The sequence below is a fragment of the Chelonoidis abingdonii genome, chromosome 3, assembly GCF_003597395.2.
Source record: "Chelonoidis abingdonii isolate Lonesome George chromosome 3, CheloAbing_2.0, whole genome shotgun sequence".
NCBI classification, from domain to species: Eukaryota; Metazoa; Chordata; order Testudines; family Testudinidae; genus Chelonoidis; species Chelonoidis abingdonii.
In genome coordinates this window covers 171238080-171261683 of record NC_133771.1, presented here as the reverse complement: position 1 = coordinate 171261683, position 23604 = coordinate 171238080, and the positions used below count along the sequence as shown (strand labels likewise).

Here is a 23604-nt window from a genome sequence, read left to right as displayed (position 1 = left end):
TTGTTTGATAAAGTCTCCTCCAGAGCCGGTGCAAGGATGTTTCGCACCCTAGCGAAACTTACACCTTGCGCGCCCCGCCCCCTGCACTCCTGCCCTGAGGCATCCCCTTGCTGCAGATCCCCACCCCCCACTCTCCGCCCCAGTTCACCCCTGCTCGATGCATGAGCACAAGCACCCCGAGCACGCCGTCGCTGCTTCACTTCTCCTGGTGCTTAAGCCTGGGAGGCGGGAGAAGTGAAGCAACCACGGTGTGCTCGGGGAGGAGGCAGCAGGGCAGGGGTGAGCTGGGGTGGGGAGTTCCCCTCTGTGCCACCCCCCCCTTACTTGCTGCATGCTCCCCACGCTCCCTTGCCCCAGCTCTCTCCACCTAAATGCCGGCAGCAACGGGGGCAGCTGAAGATCCGGCCACCGCGATCGCTGCTGAAAAAAATGGTGCCCCCCAAATCCTAGTGCCCTAGGCGACCACCTAGGTTGCCTAAATGGTTGCACCAGCCCTGGCCTCCTCTTTTAATACTGCATGAACTTAGTTAATTAGTTTACCATCTAAAACAAGGGTGATTGCAAATATTGCGTATTTTTACATGTGACTTCTATTTTTTAAGACTCAAAGAACGATTGTAGCACATTGTACATCATAGGCAACTACATTTTTTTTCCCATCCAGCTTCTTCTATAGAAATTGATACCTTTTTAAGCAATAAGTTTCAAACTACAAAAGCATTTTAAGCAATGAAACTTGGGTGCATGTCATTCTGCATGACTTTGTGCTTGTTCCAACTACCTGAGTGGTCGTGCTAGTCAGTATGACACCCTAACACGTCTCGTTGCAGTGACACAGTGCCCTCAAAGTACATTATTTTTATACAAACTTTTTTCAGTATATTTAATTATTTAGTTTACCTGTCAGAGAAAATGATCCTACCAAAACTGTGTTCAATATTGGTAAAAGTAATTAACAACCAACAAAATGTAATTATACATAAAATAAAGGATGGTATTAATAGTGTGTCCTTGAAATGTATGCACTTGAAATATTCACTGAAAGTCTAAAGATTATCCATTTAAAAATTTCTAATCCATTCTGTAGTTGCTACAGAACAATTCTAAAAGTTTATACTCGTAAACTGGATAGACTTTTTTTTACACAAGTTCTCTCTCTTGTGTTCTGATTATCTTTCATCTTCTGTGTACCTCACTCTCTCTGAGCTCCCCAAGTGACTCTCTGGTCTCTATCATATTTCCTATATCCCTTTGGTCCTGTTTGTTTTTTCTCTTCTTTTAGAACCTCTAAACCTCAGAAACACACACTATTCCTTATGCACAAATTCTGTTTGACATTAGTGGATTTCTATTAACATAATTTACAGACTATAGAACACAAATGCAAAATAAAATTTAAAAAAGTTTTGTGCATACTCCAGTAAATGGTTTTCAGAAACAAATGGCTTTCTTCAGATTTTGTTCTTCAAATTATCATAAAATGATAAAGCACAAATGACTAAAACATAGAATGTATAGGGAAATATAAAAGGCATCACACAGAACATTATCCCATGCATCTTAACAAATATTGATCACTTTTTGTAAAAGCAAATTTTAATTGTAATGTCTTTTTCTGGGCTGATAGTTTGCATGTCACACTTGAAGATGATACAATTTGAAATGACTGAGTTATAAACCCAATTTTAAAAAAATGTGTTTTAAAGGAAAACCTGACAGATTCTTAATTATAGCAGCCATACCAAGCACCGATATAGTGCTGTCATGACTCACTTTAACAGGGTAATCAAAAGGCTAAATGTATTCCTTTTTTTTTTTAAATTGTCTGTGGAGCATCTAAGCAAACTATTTTGCTGATGCTTAATGTATCAATGATTAAAAATAAGACCTGAATATCTGCAGTGCCAAAATGATTATTTGAAAAACGTTGTGATTACACCTTTGTTACAGAGGTTGCCCAGGCTAACCTTGTGAGGAAGGTCAACTTTCTGGGATAGTTACAGATAAATGGCAGACTTGGGCTTACCTAGATAAACTATGGGTAAATTTTCAAAACACTGGGTATGAATTGTTATTTAAATTCCCTGTTGCTTCTATGTGGGAAATGTAGAATATGTTCCATTCAGCTTAGAATTGATGTCTTAAGTAATATTGCATGGTAGTATGGGCAAAGGTTTGTTTTTTGTTTTTGTTTTTGTTTTTTTCAGTTTTTGTTCGACTTGTTAAAGTTCCTAGGTGAACAATGCTAGAGACAGAAGATCTTTGTCTGCAAACAGGATAAGTATAGCACTTGAACCAGTAATGGAAGCTTCTCAATCCTGGTCTGCCTTGTGCCTTAACCCTGATCTTAGAAGGACCCTTTCTAGGGATGAGAGAGCATAGCTGTCTTCGTGTTACCATTGTAATTTAATTTTGAAGGAAAGAATCTTACTGATGTAGTTTTGTTTTGTGCAATTCAGTGTATAACATTTTCTGTAATTTTACATCAATAAAAATTAAAAAAAACCTTTTAACATATCAGAAAACATTTCCATAGTGTAAAATCATAGGAGACATTGATCAGGCTCCTAATATAAACATGTTCAGAGTTTTCTTTCTTCAGGAAGTAGCAGTAGTGTCTAAACAGACACTCACTGACTTGATTTCAGGGTGGAGACTCTTGCTTTCACTTTGCAGCATAAAGCACCAGGATTTTGATTTTTACAAACCTGAAAGAAGTGTACATCTGTGGGGCACACACTTAAGAAATACCTAGATTTGCTTTCTGACATCTTTATTACCACTAGAGAGAACTTTGGTCAGCATTAAGTTTGCATATTTAAGTGACAGATTGCCTATTTAAGAGGAATTGACATATGATTTCTCCTGTGATTTAATTGTGGAAGGGAGATCCATGGCCAGGAAGGATTGATAACTGTGACATGCTGTCTGTCATCTTCAGATGGTATAGAGTAACTGTGGATATGTCTATACTGCAATCAAGAAGTATGATTGCAGCTCATGTCAGCATACTCAAGCTAGCTAGATCAAAGCTAGCATAAGTAACAATAGCTATGTATCCACGGCAATAGCACAGGCTAGCCTCCTGAGTACAACTCTTTCCATACAGGAGTAGCTAACTCATGCCACTACCCCTGCTTCCACAGCTACACTGCTGCTGCTACTTGAGTTAGCTGTGATCTCAAAGCTAGCTCAGGTACACTACACATGCTGCAATCACAGCACTCAACTGCAAGGTAGACATACCCCAAGAGATCCTCCACAGAATTTCATTTTGGTAGAGATCCCCCCAACTTCCTTCATCTTTACTTTATCTTAGCCAAAAGGCTTAGAAGTATTCCCCTTCTTTTATCTTAATTCCTCTTTGCCCTCCCTGTGTATAGCATTTTTTTCCTACATCCTTAACATAGCCTCTAGTGGTACACTGGTTGGAGGTACCAATGCCTGAGTAAGTAGTTTACCTGGAGATTTGTTTTTCCTTTTTCCTTAACAACATTTATATTTGTTTTCTAGTTTTCTTTGGATGAATTAATGCTTATGAAAAGTACTAGTTTAACTGAAATCTCCCATTCACAGAATGAGTCAAGTATGGGCAGAAAAAGTGAACACTTCCTCACATTGTCCTGGTAGTCTGTTCTAACCTTGTGCTGAATGGATCGGTTCTAAGGGTGACGTAAGTCCCCATGTTGATTCAGTCCCTAGTGTTTCTGCTTAGATTACACAAGGCTGCCAATTTTTTGGGTGCCTTTTGTGATGTAAACCCTGTCCTCTAGGACCTGGGCAGAAACCACAATTCACTTCACATAAGTCGCTGAGCATTTATCAGAGAGTAACAACTTTGCCAGATTTTCAAGTTTTCTTTTTATCTGCTTTGAAAGATTTTACACTGGAAGATCTGCTTCAGAGACACAGTAGAGTGATATTTTCAGTGTTGCCAAAAATGTGGAGTAAATAATGTGCTGCATCATTTCACTTAGATCCATGTGCAAAAGCAGTCTTGAGCAAACAGCTCTTTCCTTGTCTGTGAGTAAGGGGGACTTTTCCACCTCTATTGTGCCTTCTCTTCCTACGCAACTTTAAGCTCCTGCAAAAGGATGCAACACAATTATGTCTGTTATGGGTAGAAAGGACTGAATGGGCTGTGGTGAACAGGACACATACTTTCCAACTTCTGGCCTGGTAGAGCTTAGTCAGAAAAGAAAATAAGCCAAGGTCTGTTCTCGGTTCAGTGGATTTCCTTGGAGGGAGTTCCTGAGAGTGCAGCTCCAAAGGAACTGTGGTGCCTGATAACCAGAAGCCAGTTCAGGTTTTGTGTTGTCATCAGTGTAGGGTTTATGTTCATGCAGCATGAGGTTTCGGAATGGGTGAAGATTCTGTGAGCACAATATAGCTCACCCATGTTTGGAAATTTGGCCCAAAATGTTTAGCTGAATAATGTGACATCTTCACAGTTGCATCTGTTGTGCTTGAAATAGTCACTTGTAGTGTATCTGATTAACAGCAACTGGATCTGTAAATCAGACAGTTATAAATATTTGAACATCACAGCAATTTTAAAAATCGCAATATGTCTGCCAGTTGTGAAGCTGCTATTGATGTTACACAAATTTTCAATACAGTTTAAAAAAAAAAAAACCTACACCTCGGCAGCAATCCAGATTTTCACTTTTGTTCGAGAACCCTCTTTAAAGAGGATGCAGTCTAAGAGTTTATTATTTTAATAATGTTTCTGATAGAATGGCATCTTGCATCAGGATCAAAACCTACTGTTTTACATCCCTGCATTCAGCTAGATGGTGTGGAAACAGAAAACAAAAACGAAACAAAGATAGAGTATTAAATGTCTTCTGAAAACAGGGGGAAAGTGCACTAAATTTTAAAGTGAAGCAGCATATATCACCTCTACTTCCATTGGCTGTTTATCCAACATCAATACAACACTTTAGGAGCCAAATTACTAAACAAGCTGCCAATTAGGCTTGCAGTCAGCTGGATAGATTAGTGGGTAAGAGAGTCAGATTCAAGATTTTCATCTCTTGAGCCAATTACACAAGTGAATTACCATCCACAGTGCTCCTTGGAAGATTTGCAAGACTGACTCTGCTGTGACAGACATAAGTGAGATCCAGGGTAGGAGGTAAGGGTTAGCAGGCCATGTATTGCAAAAATTGCTCAAGCAAAAGGAGATCCTTCTAGGAAAGGATTTAAAGGATTTAGGGCTGCCAGGAGTGCAAGAAGAAGAAATAATAGTTGTGGAATGGCCTGCTAAGGCATAGTTGTTCCACTCACAAATTTTTAATCTTATAAAAGAATGATGAGAGTCTAGGACTAAATTTCAATGCAGTATAATTTTCTAAGAAATTATCCTTAGCATTAAAAAAAATAATAGTAATTTGGCCAAAGTTGAAATTGCACAAATCCGCCTTCCTTTATTCTTATGCCAGAAAAAGACCTTTGTGTTGAGTTCCTAAAGTTTATTGAAGATGCTGAACTGGATTCTGATTTTAGTTACACCAGCGTAAATCCAAAATAATTTAAGTTATCTCAGTTTAGTCAATAAACTGAAATCTGATTTTGCCCCATTAGCAATAACAAGAATATTATAGCTTTCCACCCTTTTTAAATATTGAAAGTCACAACAGTAGTACATTGGGTAACTGTCCTGTTTTTGATCTATAACAAATAGAAGCCTAGATGGTAAGCTGATATGTTCTAAATAAGAGGTATTCTACACTTAAGGGAAAATATATTTGCAGTTTGCCATATAGTTCAAAACTGAGCAGTGACTTGTTTGTTTCCTGCTGAGATTCACACACTAGTAAAACATTATTTCTTAAATATTAAGCAAATTTAAATCCTGAACTTTTGCAAGCTGTTGTGTCCAAAAATGATTAAACAGATGTGGAGCCTGCAGCAGCATTAGACCTCTGATCTGATTTTTAGCTTACAGATGGGATGGAATTAAATTAATTCATGGCAATCACTGTAAAATCAAGGGTATGGCATTGAATGCTAGTGCACTATTTAACCAGAATGTACCTGTTTCAACAGCTGTTAAGAAAAATTACATGCCTTAATTTTTCATAAGAATGGCCATGTTGGGTCAGACCAGAGGTCCCTCTAGCCCAGTATCCTGTCTTCCGACAGTGTCCAATGCAAGGTGCCCCAGAGGGAATGAACAGAACAGGTTATCAAGTGATCCGTCCCCTGTTGCCCATTCCTAGCTTCTGGCAAAAAGAGGCTAGGGACACCATCCCTGCCCATCCTGGATAATAGCCATTGATGGACCTATGCTCCATGAATTTATCTAGTTCTTTTTTGAATCCTGTTATAGTGTTGGCCTTCACAACATCCTCTGGCAAGGAGTTCCACAGGTTAACTGCGTTGTATGGGGGAAAAAACTTGCTTTTGTTTGTTTTTAAACCTGCTGCCTATTAATTTCATTTGGTGGCCCCTAGTTCTTGTGTTATAAGAAGGAATAAATAACACTTCCTTATTTACTTTCTCCACACGTTCATGTTTTGGCTAACTCTGTCTTCTTATATATTATGGCCTAAGTTGTTGGGTAAAGAGGGAAGTCCTTTCTGGATGAGAACTGGTTAACACAGGGAACAAAGGGTAGAATAATGTATATTTTCAGAATGGAGAGGGGATAAATAGTGGTGTTTCCAAGGTCGTCCTAGGACTCCTATTCAACTATATTCATAATGATCTTGGAGAGGGGTTAAAGTGAGGTGGCAGTTTGCAGATGTACTAAACTGCTCATAGTTAAGACCAAAGCAGACTGTGAAGAACTTCAAAAGATCTCACAAAACTAAATGTTGGGCAACAGAATGGCAAATGACATTTAATGTGGATAATGTAAAGTATGCCATTGGAAAAATAACCCAACTATACATAATATGATGGGAGTAATTTTGCTACAGCTAATCAGGAAAGAGATTTGGAGTCATGTGCGATAATTCTCTGAAGACGTCCACGCAGTGTGCAGCGCCAGTCAAAAAACCAAACGGAATGTTGATCATCAAAAGAGATAGAGAATAGAGGAGATATACCTTGCCCTTGATAATCTGTGGTACGCCCATCTTGAATACTGCATACACAGTGGTGGTCTCATCTAAAAGAATATACTGGCATGAGAAAGGTTCAGAGAAGGCAACTAAATGATTAGGGGTTGAATGGTCCCAAATGAGAGAGGATTAAGAGGCTAGGACTTTCAGCTTGGAAAAGAGGAGACAAAGGCGGATATGATAGAGGATATATACAATTCATGTGGTGTGGAGAAAGTGAACAGAAGTTATTTCTCTTCCCCTATATAGAATAGGGGCTACCAATGAAATTAATGGGCAGCGTTTAAACAACTAAAAAGAATTTTCTTCACAGCGCACACTCAACCTGTGGAATCCTTGCCTGAGGGGTGTGAAGGGACTATATAGGGTTTAAAAGAGAACTAGATAAATTCATGGCAGTTAAGTTCATTAATGGCTATTAGCCAGAAAGGTTTTCCCTAGCCTTGTTTGTAGAGGGTGGAGATGGATGGCGGAGGAGATCACTTGATCATTACCTGTTAGGTTCACTCCTCTGGGATACCTGGCATTGGTCACTGTCAGTAGACAAGTTACTGGCTGGATGGACCTTTAGTCTCACCAGTTGGCCATTCTATTTTTTTATCCCCCTTAGTTCATATCTTTTTCCAGCTGAAAGTCCAGTCTTATTAATCTTCATCAGCTCTTCCATCTAATCATTTTTGTTGCCCTTTTTGAACTTTTCCAATTCCATAATCTTTTTTGACATGGACGAATCATGCACACGTATTCAAGGTGTGGGCACACCATGGATTTATGAGGCAAATGATATTTGTCTCTTTATCTATCCCTTCTTGATGTCCCAACATTGTTTGATTTTTTGACTGGCGCTGCACACTGTAGTGGATGATTTCAGAGAACTATCACAATGACCAGATCTTTTTGGTGGTACAGTAATTTACCCTCATTTTATGTTATGTTGGGATATGTTTTCCAATGTGCATTACTTTGCATTTATCAAGCAGATTTCATCTGCCATTTTGTTGCCCAATAACCCAGTTTTGAGAGATCCTTTGTGGCTTTCGCAGTCTGCCTGGGACTTTACTATCTTGGTAGTTTTGTATCATCTGCAAATTTTGCCACACACTGTACCCTTTTTCCAGATCATTTATGAATATGTTGAATGGACTGGCGCCGGTACTGACTCTGGGGAACACACTATTTAAGTTCTCATTCTGGAAACTGACCATTTTTCTACCCTTTATTTCCTATCTTTTAACCATTACAGTCCATGAGAGAGTGTTTCCCTTTATCCCATGACTGCTTGCTCTGCTTAAGAGCTTGGTGAGGACCTTGCACAGGCTTTCTGAAAATCTAATACATATTATCCACTGGATCCTTGTCCACATTGTTGTTGACTCCCTCAAAGAATCGTAGATGGTGGCTGATTTCGTTACAAACCATGTATTCTCCAATATATTTCATATATGCTGACATTTTGTTCTTTACTATAGTTTCAACCTGTTTTTGTACTGTAGTCAGCTTACCAGGCTGTAATTGCCGGGGTACCTCTGGAAGATATGTTTTATAGAATGTACTTTAGTTCCATCATAGTATCATTTCACAATAAAATTTATGGAAGTTTTTATATTCCCTCAAATTTTTAACTTTTTTTTCCTTTTTGGGTTTCATATTAAGCATATTTCATATTTACATTTATGGGTTTCATTTAAGCTGCATATGTATAATAGAGATGGGCTCCAGAGGCTGTGTATGAGTGTGTGTATATACCCTAGTTTGTATTTTTGGGCTGTGGGTGTTGTCGTATAGGTATGAGATTGAAAGCACTGTCTTGCCATCCAAGTTACTGTTCCTTCAGTTCTTTCCCCTCACATTATGTCATGGCAACCACTTCAATGAGTTACCCATTCATCTGGCAATCAGAACCAAATTATTACGGTTATCTGTCAAATTTGTAGTCTCTATAGGCAGAAGGGTTGTAGTGAAATTCCTGCAAATTATTAACTGGTCCTGATTTCAGTTCCATAACCACTGCCTCTTTCCATCCACCCTGCTGCCTTTCACATGTTCACATTTTGCTAGCTGCTTTTCGTGACGTGGCAGCAGTGAGTTGTTCTGTCTTGCTCAGGCTGAGTCCAAGATTGAACAGTCTGGAGGTAGTGCAACCTTTTGAGGGGCAATATGTTTTTACCACTCTCTGAGCCCATTGGCCAGTCAGAGATGCCATGACATTTAGACTGACTTAATGTAATTGCAAGGACAAATACTGCATTTAATTAGAATAAAAGCCACAGGGGAAAAAGTAACAAACGATTGTAGCATGGATTTGTCATACTCTATTCCCATCTTAAACCATGGAATGGATATTTATGAGTGTTGATTGTCTAGAATGGGGGAAAGATGCAATGATAAAACATCCAGTAATTCTTATATCAAAGGGTAGCCATGTTAGTCTGGATCTGTAAAAGCAGAAAGAACACAAGGGAGGAGAAACTGCTTTTGTAGTTGGCTAGCCATTCCAGGTCTTTGTTTAATCCTGAGCTGATGGTGTCAAATTTGCAGATGAACTGAAGCTCAGCAGTTTCCTTTGAAGTCTGCTCCTGAAGTTTTATGCGCAAATTGGACACCATCAGCTCAGGATTAACAAAGACTGTGACCTGGCTAGCCAACTACAAAGCAGTTTCTTCCTCTTGTGTTCCACTCAACTGCTAGAAGAGGCCTCATCCTCCTGATTCGAACAACCTGAATACTCCAAGCCCTGATTTTGCTTGTTCTATATATACACACCTGTCTCTGGAAATTTCCAGTACATGCATCTGATGAAGTGGGTATTCGCCCACGAAAACTCATGCTCCAAAACGTCTGTTAGTCTATAAGGTGCCGCAGGACTCTTTGCTGTCGTCTTATAGAAAGTGGAGAGACTCAAAATGTGCAGGATAAAATAACTATAATTTGATTCACTTTTTATAAAGACATTGTAAGACTTAGACTTCAAAACTGACTAAACTAAGGGATAATATACTGTTGAGACCAAATCTTTTTGAAATAAAATACAACCCGCCTGCACACTTGCTAAGAAAATAAAAACAGGAAAGTATGTTAGTTGTTTACAGTGTGCTTTAATTTTTTTGGTGTTGCACAGACCTCAAGCAAAACCCAAAAATATTGTTGGACATACATGGTGTGTTTCTGTGCACAAAACAAAACAAAAAATAAGCCGTTTTGTTGGCTGAATTCAGAGAGTTTGGTGTTTTTTAGAGTTATAATAGAAAATCACGTACAATGGAGTGGAGAAAGTAATTATACTGTATATTTTAAAAGTACTTAAGTGTCTTTAAAACAAAATGTATTCCAATTACCCTGTCAGTCACAGAAAGAGGAAATGCATTCTGTTACAGGAAAAAATCAAAAATAGAAGCATGAGTTTATTAAATAGCATGTTTCAGGGTACAAATTGTTCATCTCTATAGCCTCATTCTGTTCTTATTGTGTGAGGAATTGGATTTGATATAGCAAGATACATAGTTTATATAAAGTTAACTATGCTTTTTAAATGAACTCTAGCGAACCTGCAAAGTTGTTTACTCTGTTTTGGGCTGTTCTCTATAGTTTACACTCCAGAGTGTGTTTCTGGCACTGCTATGCAAACTAAGGTGACCAGATAGCAAATGTGAAAAATCGGGACGGGAGTGGGGGATAATACGAGCCTATATAAGAAAAAGACCCAAAAATCGGGACATCTGGTCACCCTAATGCAAACTCAGGAATCATCTGACATATCCAATTCTGAGATAGTGAGTGAGCACCTTGACATTTTTCCCCTTTCCTTGGAAGCTCTGTGAACTTTATTCCCCTCCATTGTTTTTTCCCCATTGTTTTTAGGACATTAGGACCCCACTACCAATTTCATTGCTCAAGTTATCCCCAAAAAAGTGGGTTAATGGATACTTCTGTAGTTTTAGTAAGGGTGTTTACCCATCATTTAGTTTGGACATCAATTTTTTTTCCCCCATTTTCTGTGCTAAAAGCAAGAGCTTAAAAGGTCCACAGCCTGCGCTGTGTATGCTCTGTCATTGTCAGGGACTTGTCTGTATGAAAACTCTCTCTGTCTATGAGAGGCTTGAAAAGAAAGGAAGATTTTTGTTATTGAATTTTGTACTGGTCAGTTCAAGAGCACCCTCTCACAGCCTGGCGCCTACTGACTTCAGAGGCTTTATCACCTAACGTTAAGTACCGCTTCAAACCAATATTAAAGTTAGCTTTCTCTCAACACTCTTTCCTTTTTCTTTGACTTGGGGACTGGAATAGTGGCTGTCTAGCTTTCTTCTGACCACAGTAGATAATGCTTAAGTACTGTAAATTTGTTGCCACAATAATCACAGGTAAGATATATCATGAAGGTTTGAATATGCATCTCTTATTTTCAGTTTGACTACTGCCTGTGTACGCTGTTTCAGTGTAGCTTTCTAGAGTTGTATATTGAGGAGCTTCACAATATTTGTTCAACTTTTGTTCTAACACTCGTTAGTAAAGTTAATGTTATAATGAACCAATTGCTCATCAGAGGTAAATGATTAGTTTAAAACTTTAGTCTCTCTAAAAACACATAACTGTGATCTCCCTACAGTTGTTACTAGAGTTATTTAAAAAAAAAAAAGTGGGTGGAGGCATGGAAGCTAGTATGAATGAGTGGGAAAAGAACTTATTTATTGGTAGTAGAATCTAGGAGCCCGAGTCATGGACCAGGAGTCTATTGCGCTACATGCGGTACAAATACAGAGGGGAAGAAAAAATTGTCCCTACCCCAATGGCTAATGCCTCAAGTCTTGCAAGCTTTGGAAATTCATTCAGAGCAGATTAAACAAAAATCCAGTTCCCTGAAACATCTCACCTTCAGTGTAGACAATTAAGAGGTTTCAACTTTTTTTCCTCCTGCAAGGCAGGATGTTGTACAGCTTACTTCCTCCCCCATTTCATAATTCATACTATCTGAATTTATATCAGTAGTAGGCACTTATCCAAGGCAGTGCATGCAGGAAAGCTTACCAGTGCATCAGCTCCAAAACTCAGTAATACAGAAGTTTAGTAAATGGAAGAGAAAAGACATTAGATTTTAAATGCCGTTCACTTTTCATTTTCCTTTGCTACTACAAATACTTCTGGTTTCTCCATTCACAAGAAAAGTAAATCTGTTGGGGTTAACCCCTTTACTGTTGGCATTCTGTCTCCTAGTATGCGTATTGCTTTTCTTCTAACAGGATATCAAGCAGATAGTGATACTGAGGGAGCACCAGCATATGATGAAAGTATGGACACTCGTTTTGTAGAAAAGATATTACTCAAAAACATATCAAACAACTTTATTTAAAAATAATGTTCTCAAGTCTGAGATACATAAAACTGTACTTCTCATTTACATTGTACAGTAGCACACAATTAGGCATTAATAAGGGATTCCTCACGCTCAATGACACAAAATAAGCTTTTTCTTTTTTAAAAGGATAAATTGAGATCGAATAGGATAAACCTACCAATCTCCTACAGTAATTTTCACGTTCAGAGTATTTTACAGACAGTGGGAAAGATTCTCTTTTAAGTTACCTAGTATAAATCCAGAATAAATTCATTGATATCAGCTGACTCTTACACCTATGTAACCACGATCAGAATCTGCTTTTATTTCTGATTAATGGTAAGTCAACCTTTGGCCACATTCACAGATATGTTTTGTGATGGTAAAAATGTTTTGTTTAGTGATGTTTAAGAGTTGGAATGTTACGGTATTGTATTTTATTTAGGGGAAGTTTAAGACTGTGATGATTTCTCAAAATGGAAAAGCAATGCATAGAGAAAAGTTGGTACCGTTTTGTTTAAAGGGAACATTCTTCAATGAAAATTCATATTGTGCTTCCCAGTGTTTATATTTGCCTTTTAAATCTTTCTGTAATCTTCAGTAAAACAAATTACTGAAATAGGATACAAATGGACTGGAGAATATTATAAGCAGTGTTGCCATAGCCATGTTGCTCCCAGGATATTAGAGCAATGAGGTGGATGAGGTAATATCTTTTATTGGACCACCTTCTGTTGTTCCAGAGTTGGTCTCATAAATGATATTACCTCACCCACCTTGTCTCTGAAGAATACTATTGTCAGTTGTCTGCTCTGCATTTGTTGCTGTTGTGAGAATTCAAATCATAAGTAACTGGTTGTTTTTATTAAACATTTCAGCATACTCCAGTTGAATGAAAAGCATTTATTGTATCAATGAGGGTGGAAAGATAAGGTGTGATGTTTCTTAGGCCCATGTTTGATATCTGTAACTAACTTGGTAGTCAAATCGTCCTCTCCATGCATTGATAAATTTATTCAGGTTTTGAGTTTTCTCTGAGTCTGACATCCAGCATGTTCTTCTCATGCTTAAAAGATCTGCAGCAAAAATAAATGTGTAATGCTTAAAAATTGAGCTATTCTTAAAAAGAAGAAAAAGTGAAACTATAGACCATATATGTAGAATTAACATACAGCCATGAGTCAACATACACCTCTACCCCGATACAGTGCTGTCCTCGGGAGCCAAAAAATCTTACCACATTATAGGTGAAACCACGTTATATAGAACTTGCTTTGATCCACTGGAGTGCATAGCCCCGCCCCCCAGGAGCACTGCTTTACCACGTTATATCCGAATTCGTATTATATCAGGTCGCGTTATATCGGGATAGAGGTGTATGCAAAAACAGCCTGTTCTAGCAACCTATTAGATGAATTAGAAGAAGAAGGGTTAATGCTTTAAAGGAGATTATCTTGCTCTTTTCCACACACAGTATTGATTAATGCTGTGTGTTTCTTTTAATCTCAGGGTTTGTAGGTGAAAACGCCCAACCAATCCCAGAAAACAACATTGGAAACAGAATGCTTCAAAATATGGGCTGGACTCCTGGCACAGGCCTGGGACCCGATGGCAAAGGGATATCAGAACCAGTCAGAGCCATCCAGAGACCAAAGGGACTTGGACTTGGATTTAGCTGACAGAGAAGCACCCCAACTGCTGTACAGAAATCAGGAAGACTAACCTTAATTTAAAGGGGGAAAAAGCTAAAGTCTTATATTGTATTTTGTCATCAACAAATCCAGTTGTTGTTCGCTTATGGAGTTCTGAAGCCTAAATGTTTCATCTTGACTACTCTGGCTTTCAAGATGCAAGGTACTCACAGTGGCAAAAGAGGTGTTTGAATCCTAACTCTGTAATGGTGCTAAAATGTAAAAACAATTGTACTTTTTAATTTTCTGTGATCTTAAAACAAAGTTTGTTAGGTATATGATTCAAAATGTAATGCATTTATTTTTCCTGAAAAGCTTCTCTCACACAGCAGATTTCAGCGCTTGGGCAAACATTTTTTGGCACCATTTTCTCATCTGAAGTGGTCTGAGAGGATTTGTTATCAAGGAAAATTAAACCTTAGAAAGCTGCTATGTTGGTTCATTTTTCCTTCCTTTACAGGCAAACATTTCCAAACTAGATATTTCTAGAAGTTGGCCATAGATGAGGATAGGTTAACATGATCTCTGCTTTTCCATGGTGATATACATTAGGTGCCCCCAAAGGCGACATGGTATGCAATTTTGCATAAGGCGAGTATAACTGATGGTAGCTTTGTCACCATAGGAATGTAACCCCATTATCTTGTAAAGCATCATGCTTACCAGTGTGAAAGCCCTAATTCTAATGCTTTTATAATTGTTTTTACATCTTGTAAGATATTTTTAAGTAAATATTTTTAAAACTTTTAGTGTTCACCCTGAGCTTGGAATTCTGGTTATTTTTAATACTAGTGTTCCCTTGACTCTCCACCTCAAAAATGGGACTCTTGCAGTCGTTCTTAAACTTTGGGTTTTGGTATATTTTGAATTGACTAGTAGGTTACAGCAAGGGATGGCTAACAGTCAATGTTTTTTGTGGTCATGATATTGGTATCCTACCACAAACTTTGAAGCATCATGGAAGAAGCAGAGAAAAGACAAAGTGAGGCAGATAAGAAGAGAGGGAAATGCAAGGGGGGATCATTAAGCAATTTTAATCTGTATCCAATATCAGCACTGATAATTTCATCAAACACCAGCCAATCAAGCTGCTAGGATGCTGGTGGCATAAAGCAAATATCACATTAGGGAGGTATAATAGAATTGAAGAGGAGCCATCATTCAAAATGACTAAGGCTGAAAACTTGGCCCCACTGAAGTCAGTGTTAACATTTCCACTGACTTCAGTGGGGCCAAGATCAGGAAGACGGCTCTTTTTCCCCTCACAACCTCATCCATTTTCCAGCAAACACAGTACTAGTAAAGTAGCTACAAGAGCAAGCAACAAATTAATTGAAAAGCAGTGTTCTCACTTTCCAAGTGCTAGTATTTATCTGTTTCTTGTCCCTTTTTACAGTCTGCTTACTATTGACCTAGTGTAGGGTAACTGGTTAGTGTCTGATGTAACATTTGATCAGCATCAAGGATGACAAGTTCACTGGCTTGGAAGAGAACCCTTTACTCGTGGTTTTAAATGCCTTATTTGTGTATGTGATTTTTTTTTTTTTGAGAAAGCAACATTTTTTGGACTTCAGTATTTAATCAGCAAGAATATTTGTTTCTATGGAACTTTCTAGGCCACACTGTAGCGTGGCTTTTTCATTTCAGACCTGTACTGTACAGCTAAGCTCATTAAACAGATTCTGTGACCAAAGAATTTTGTGGCCGTGTAATTGTGAAAATCCAAGAATTTTGAATTCTGTAACTAACAGTGGATTCCACATGTATAACTGTCGTTTAATATACGCACATGGCAGTTATATATATGTACAGATAGCTAGCTATATTTTAACTGATGTGGAATTCTCCTACACGCTTGATACTGCAAAGGGCTATGAAGTGCTGTTGAATTCCAAAGACATGTTTGTGAGTATTATATGGAGCAGTCAATAACTTCTTGAACTTGTAGACTACTTGTGAATTAATAAGTAGTCACATGGCAATGTTAAGTAAAAGCTGTAGGCTCCTATTATTATGCTGTATTAATGAACATTTAAAGAACTTCTTCCCCCCTATTATAATTCCATCAATACTGATTACAAAGCCTGTGTATTATCATTTGGTAATTGTAACTGTGACACAAATAACATTGTTTCTAGTATTTCCAGGCAATATACAGTAGGTGCAGAAATTCAAGAAATATCAGTCTGCAGCTTTAAGAGTATTTGAAAATATTTGCTGTATTAGTGGAGAATTTAAAAAGAAAAAACTGCATGGACAAATATTAGGATAAAAGCTTGCTAGTTCCCACTCTGCTCCCTATTTCCCCCATGTGCATGAGTGCAATTGACCTGGTAAACTCCCTTTAGTGGAGGAATTACTTAGCTTGATGAAGATGTAAAGAATCAGAGCTAAAGTATGAAAACATGTTGGTTTCTAATTTTAAATCAATCAGTCTGTTCAAAAGAAATTATTAGATATCAAGAGTATTCAAACTGATTTTATTTACATATAAATATATCTTGTTTGTTTTGCAACTGGAATTTCCTACAAATGCCAGAGCTGACTGGGCGCCAGGTAGAGGGAAATGATTTGTTAAAATATAATGTAGTGATATTTTTCTTGATATTGCTGTACAATTCTCTCCCTACCTCATGCCCCCATTTTCAATTCTGTTTTCCTAGGCCTCTTTACAGTGCTAACGGTTGCTCTAACAATGTGATTGTGTAGGTTAGAGCTAGTGTATTCTTTACAAAGGCCACTTTTTGGAGACGCATTGCTTTGGGATTGCGATAAAACATGCCACTATTTCAAAATATGTCTTAAAATTTGCTTGTTGGGTTTTTCCATTGCTAGCTTATAACAATACCTACTACAGTGATGCCTCAGATTATTTTAAAAATAAATACACAAGTATTTTGATACACCATCTGCTACTAGATATAACATTGAAATTAATTTTCCTTTTCACATATTAATAGATGTTGGACACTCTCATATCTTTCCATGTAGGTGCTCGATTAATTAGCAGCCTAAAATTTTCGGCCTACATTGAAGGTCTAATAAAAGAAACACATACATTTAAAGTAATGTACATTGAGTTTTGAGTCATCTATCAATATACCTCAATGTTTTGTGAAATGGGCCATTAACCTTTACTAAAACAGATGAGCAACTGCTGGAGGCGTCTTTCTTTTAAATAAATATTTTTTGAAGTAGGAAAAGCATTGTTAACATGCTAATATGTAACAACTTTGTCCCTGAATTTTGACTTTTCTGTATTTAAGGTCTATAATGGGCCAATTGAATTGACAACAAACGGCTAAACAATCTGTATAGAATGCATTGCTTTAACACAAGAAAGATGTAATAAAATAAAACAGAGACTTCATTCTTCTTGTTATTTTTGTATGTTGTGTACTGCTTTTTTGACAGCAGTGTAGTTGCTAAGGTGAGTGGAAGAATGACATCTTTCTGTAACACGGAGTTAAGGCTGCTAATATCTTTAACAAATAAATGTTATTACAAGACTTGTGAAACTTTACTAATGTTCTCTTCCTATTTTTATATTCCCCAGCAGGAACAGTTACTTAGCTAATTATGTGTAAATTATCTATAGAATTTGAAGTATTTATTTTGATAATTTTGTCTGCAGTACACGCTTTCTTTTCAATGCAGAGCCTTCCTTGGGTGCAATTCAGAAGAGGAGACAGTTAACTACAGATTTAGCTGTGAACTCAGGTGCCCTATATTTTAACATCAATCTTTGTCAACCCCTCAAGGCACATTAGACAAAGGTTCCCTTCTCGGTCTAAAGTGTGGAGATCTCTCTAATGTTTTCGCACCTTACAGGGTCCCAAAGGACACTGTCAAAATCCTGTCCTGCCACTGTACTTTCCATTGCATAACTAAGTTAACCAGGCACAGTAGATATTTACGAACTTAGCGAAGGACTGATACAAAAATGTACTGTGCATATCAACTCAAAAGAGCTCATTGAGAATTATTTCCATGCCAAATTTCAGTACACCAACTATAAAGCTGATTAAAAAATTGCAAAAATGTTACCATTTTTCCCCCTTTCATATGCCTGATCAGATGAACCTGCTCTGCTTTGACTCCTTTCCCACCTTCCCCAATTATCAAACAGGCCTACACTAGAAACTTTGGGTGTAGCAGTGTCTGCTAGGGTTGTGATCTTTTTGTCACTTCTATGCCAGCAAAAGCCCTATTATAGACAAAGTTGTACTGGCATAAGTGTGTCATTGCTGGCATAGTTATTTTGGTATAAGCTATATTGGCAAAAGCACTTTTTTTGGCCAGTATATGCTGTGTATACATCACAAAGGTTGAGCTGGTAAATAACTGATTTTTTTTTAATGGTTTGCATCAAACGGAATCTGGAAATTCTTTTTAAAAAAAAAAAATCAAAAAAGTCCATTTTGAATTGAACAAAAAATGTAGTTCAACCCAAAATGTTTTGTTTTCTGGCATTTTTAAAATTGATTTAGAAAACGGCCAGAGGATTAGCTGCTATCCTTATAACCTTTAGTACTGAGGTTAGGGCACTCACCAAGATATGAGACCCCAGTTTGATTCCTCCCTCTGCTTGATGTAGAGAAGGTATTTAAACTTTGGTTTCCACCTCCTCAGAAGCGTGCCCTAACCAATAAGCTAGGGGTATTCTGGGGCAGATTTTTCTCAGTCTCTTCTTTGGAAGTTGTTCCACTTTGTATAAATAATTCAATGGTCACTGGAGCAGAGACTGGAACCCAGGTGTCCCTATTCCCAAGTCATGTCCTAAACACCAGGCTAGAGACTCATTCTCATTTATTTTTGCTCTCTCCCTGTCTCTCATCCAATGACTAATCAAGAATTTTATACACAGTGGAACAGCTTCAACAGGAGAGATTGAGAGAGACCTATCAAGAATACCTCATAGCCCACTGGCTAGGAATGAAGTTAAAGGCAACAAAATTAAAAGTGAAAAAAAGAAATATTTTTCACAGAGCATGTGATAGTCCTATGAAACTCTGCAACAGGATATGGAGGCCCAGGGTTCAGAAGGATTGATGTGTGTATATAAAGAATATCCAGAGTGTTATGGGGTAAATAAAAAAGCCTTCATGCTTCAGGGCATAAATAACCTCTGGGGCAGGTTATTCTGTCCTTATCCAATACAGAACTTTCTACATCTTCCTCTGAAGCATCTGGTATTGTTACTAGTGCCCAGTAGTGATCTGATTCAGTATTGCAACTCGTATGAGGATTGCTTTCTATTTCAATGTGCTGTGATTTATTTCTTCCCCCTCCTCCCTAATCCTGCATATACAGGTTTTCAACATGCTATCATATAAAACAGTTACAAGTTTCAGTGATGCACGGATATTCTTAGCAATAGCAAGACTAACATTTTTTCAGTTAGGCCTGGAGTAAAGCAAGCTCTGATTTGAAGCCTTGATTCCAGCCACTCTGAAGATATTTTGTACAGTCCTCAAGATTCCAGTTAGTTTATAACAGACACCTATTGAATCTTGGTTATCTTCTTTGTAGAATTGTGTATTGTAAGGTGCAGTTATTCTTTAGCTGTGCATTCACGTTTAGAGAATTAGTATAGTTGGGAAGGAAGTATCCACATAGCACTTTTCTGAGACCTGAACATTGTAGGGGGAAGCATGTTAATTCAATGAGCATTGTCTAATTGTTTTTAATCGTATCAGCATCTGAATGTTTTGCCATTTATGAAGTGAATGCAATACTTGACCAAGATCTTACACTCCTTTAAGTGCCAAATCCTCAGTATACACGTTACCCTGACTTTCTTTGGTTTAAATCCACTTCTGCTAATAGTGGACAAGATCTACAACATACTATGTTGCGCATACCCATACAAGTATAGCTAAAACTTCACTGAACCCTATGAGTACAGCTCTTCTGAAGATGACATATGTTATACCCAGGGCACTCCATGTGTTAGATTGGATTAAATTTAAGTAGTTCTGTTATGTGAAAGATCATTTTTGTAATACGAGAGAGATTTTCATTTAGCTCTACCCCATATTATACTAGTCAGTGAGATAAGCAATTTTGAGAATGAAGCAATGCTTGTTTTATGCTTCTTTTTATAGCCATGCATACACAATAATAAGTAACATCAATTTTAACACATTTTGCCAAAGTGCCTTTACACTTACTCCAATATAAGGGTTAGTATAGATGTTTTCATTTGTCAGTGACCTTATGAGTAATAAATTGCAGTGTGATAAACTGAATTTAGGCAATTTCTACTCATTATTGACAAAGATGAGGTCAACAAATAAACGGTGGCCCTGAGCCAGTTTTGAGCCTGGCTTTCAAGTTCTCCAATGATCATTTACACCGAGGGAAAGAAAATCCAGTCAAAGCATTGTGCATGCATTCCCTAGCTCCAAATGTATTAAGCACAGCTTTTAGATCTATGGGTACATCTAATTTTTTATTATTATTTTTTCAGTCAGGATGGTATTTGATTAAATTGATACCAGTTTAAGGGAACTTTTATATTAACCCTTTACCACCACTTAAATCTAGTCTACAGACATAATTGTTTAAGAATGCCTACCCCACCTCAGTGGGGAAGGACTTTGGCAGGGAGAGAAATCCAGAAGTAGTGCTGTTTTGCAGTAGTACTTGAACAGAAGGGAAGGTTCTCAACTACAATATTCTCCCATCTTTTATGCTGCTTGTTCTTTGTCTGGCAAGTTTCCCCGACCTGTGTAAGGTTTTCTGTTGTGGAAGCTACTAGAGGGAGGGTCCAGGGGGATGGTGGACCTTGACTGCCTGACCACTATGGAGTTCTTGCAGCCCTTGATGTCAGCCATCTGGTGTATTTGTTCCAATAACTTGGAAGTGCAGTATTTATTATCCCTTTTCTTTTTTTTTTAGAGCATTCAGGGTTGGTCTGGGACTCTCCTCCAGACACCCAATGGTTGTGGGACCTGCAGTGAGCAGAAGGGGCTGTAATTTGGACTCATAGACTTTCCAAGACACATTAAATAGGCTGGAGAGGCTGTATCTCCCCAGAAAAAGCTGTTCCGTATTACCTATTTACTCTTCAATGGGGAGGGTAGTAACTTGATAAGGATCTGTTCACTAGCAAGTTAAAGGAAGGTACCAGTTTCATGAGGCTTTGCCCATAGCAGCTTGGCTTCCACTTCCTCAGGATCATTACAGTGACAGCAGCAGCTGTGCTTGTTGTGTGGTCTCATGACATTCAACCCAGTGGCATACTGAATGCTATTGGTCATATGTTGGAGCATCCTAATTTTAAAGCAGAATGTCTCAGTAATAGGGGAAGGGCTTACCAGCTGGATCTGTGGTGTTTTATCAATTATTAGTTTCTTGTTGATACAAATTATGTATTTGTTTGCACTTTGAAAATCAAGGGCTCATGCTGCTTATCTGATTGTATGGCCATGGGGCCACCGGTATTACTCGCTGGGCCCACCAGCAGGTGCCAGATCACCTCACAAATAGAGAACAAAGCATATGCAGGATTTGGAACATTCACACATCTGGCCTGAGTGGGGGAGCCACTTACAACTGGAGATGTTCATTGTTACCTGACTGGTGGTTTGGTTGGGGGTGTCTTTAATTATTGCAAGTCTGCTAGCTCATTCTAGTAAGGGCATGTTATTATGGCAGAGAGGGTAAGGTCCAATCCTCTGCACAGGGAAGTGGCTGTTAGGAGAATTTCAATCAGGACTAAATCCTAATCTGGATTCCTGTTTATCTCTGGGCCTGATGAGGCTACAGGGCAAAATACAAAGGGACCCCAATGGACTTTTCTGTGCTGGGTCGAGAGAAAGGAGTGCTTTTGATTTTATTTATTTATAAATAATTGCACTTTTATGGAATAAGTTGATAAAAGTTGGACCAATTTTGTTAAAACTGTGAAACCATGTGTGAAGTCTTTGTGTCCAACCATACACTGCTGTGACAAAGCATATGATTCTGCTAACCCTCATTATTTACTATTAAAAAGAGGTGGATTGCTTACATGGAAGTCAATAAATCTGTAACGTATTGTTTCATATTCTGTCTTTTTATGTAAACCTAGTGGGTTTTTTGGTTGTCTTCCTCCTAATCAGTGGTAAAGTACATTTAATAGCTCACTTAAGGTGTCATCCATTACCATGAGTTACTGTTAGAACTAATTAATAGAGCTGAAATTATTTTGTAATGAGAAATTGAAGTATTGCAGTGCTGAAAAAAATTGCTATTCATAGCTAATTAATGTTTAACAATGCAAATAAGTTGATAATTAATTTTCAAGTCATAGAAAAATTCTGTGACACTTAGTATATACTATCTTTGAGGTCTTAATTGTTTCTGAAAAGTATCTTTGGAGAAAAGCAGACTAGAGAAATTTTACTTTATAAAACATGGATCTTAAGGTGCACACTCTGTGAGATCTCTTGATGTTCCAGCTCTCTTATTGCTCTCGAAGTCCAGACTCTATCATCCCTATTAATGGTGAGTAGGTGAGGGAGAGCAGGAGGAGACGAGGGTCAAGGATGTAACCAGTGGTTAAATTATGCAGGACCTTATAGAGGAGTAGTAATTTAAATCTGATGCTTTAAGACGTGGGAAGCAAATGAAGGATTTTAAGAAGGGGTCTGACATGGGACGGAACAATGGGAGGAGATGACTTTGGCACCATTTAGAGGGAAGTTGAGATAAGGGGAAGCTGGAGAGGACAAGGCTACATGGGATTTAGCAGTGAAGAGACTAAACACGATACTAAATGACAGAACTTACTGAGGTTTTAGCTGTACAGATCTCCCCAGTCCCAAAGAGCACTACAAAAGGTAATGGGGAGGTGAAGGTAATTTGGCAGAAAGAGTGGGCATAACTGGGAGAGCCGAAAGCAGCCTACAGTTTCCCCAGCTGTCTTGTTCTTCAATCACCCAGCAGTGAAACACAGACTGGTACATAGTCCATTGGACAGGACACTGGGCTGGAAGTCATGAGACCCACATTCTTTTCCTAGCTCTTCCACTGATTTGCTATGTGATCTTCAAATCACTTCACCATTCTGCGCCATGGTTTCCATATCTGCAAGATGAGGATAAAGAGACAGGTAAAATGATACCTCCACCTTTGTAACACAAGTGTTGAGTGCTAGTGCTGCTATTATCCATTCTTTGCGTTTAGCTGAAGCGGATGGCTTAGTGGTGCGACTTAAGGTTAGCACTGTAATGTTAAGAGTTCCTGGAACATAAAGTTAAAATGCTAATAGGATCAGCTTAGCCTTTCCTTCTTCCAAGAAAGATAAACTGTGAGCTACAGAATCTTTTGGATGAAAACTTCCAAACAGAGGTCTATTGTATTCTGCTTAGACCTTAAAGATGCTTTGTCACTGTCGTAAACAGATAGTTAAGGGTTAATGCCTCTTTTACCTGTAAAGAGTTAAGAAGTTCACCTAGCCTAGCTAACACCTGACCAGAGGAACCAATGGGGGAACAAGATGTTTCAAAAGGAAGGAGGGAAGTTT

At 38.1% G+C, this 23604-nt stretch overlaps 1 protein-coding gene across 2 annotated transcripts in view; it reads left to right on the top strand.

Moving 5' to 3' along the window:
• GPATCH2 (G-patch domain containing 2) overlaps positions 1-23604 on the top strand; it is a 215551-nt gene that overhangs the window by 174784 nt on the left and 17163 nt on the right. The window contains exon 10 of one of the 2 annotated variants that reach the window (XM_032786252.2): positions 13909-17461. The exons of the other annotated variant lie outside the window; for it this stretch is intronic. Within the exon in view, the coding sequence (XP_032642143.1) occupies positions 13909-14078 (170 nt within the window). The 3' untranslated portion in view covers positions 14079-17461. Of the gene's footprint in view, positions 1-13908; positions 17462-23604 lie in introns of those variants that run through there. 2 annotated transcript variants of the gene reach the window in all.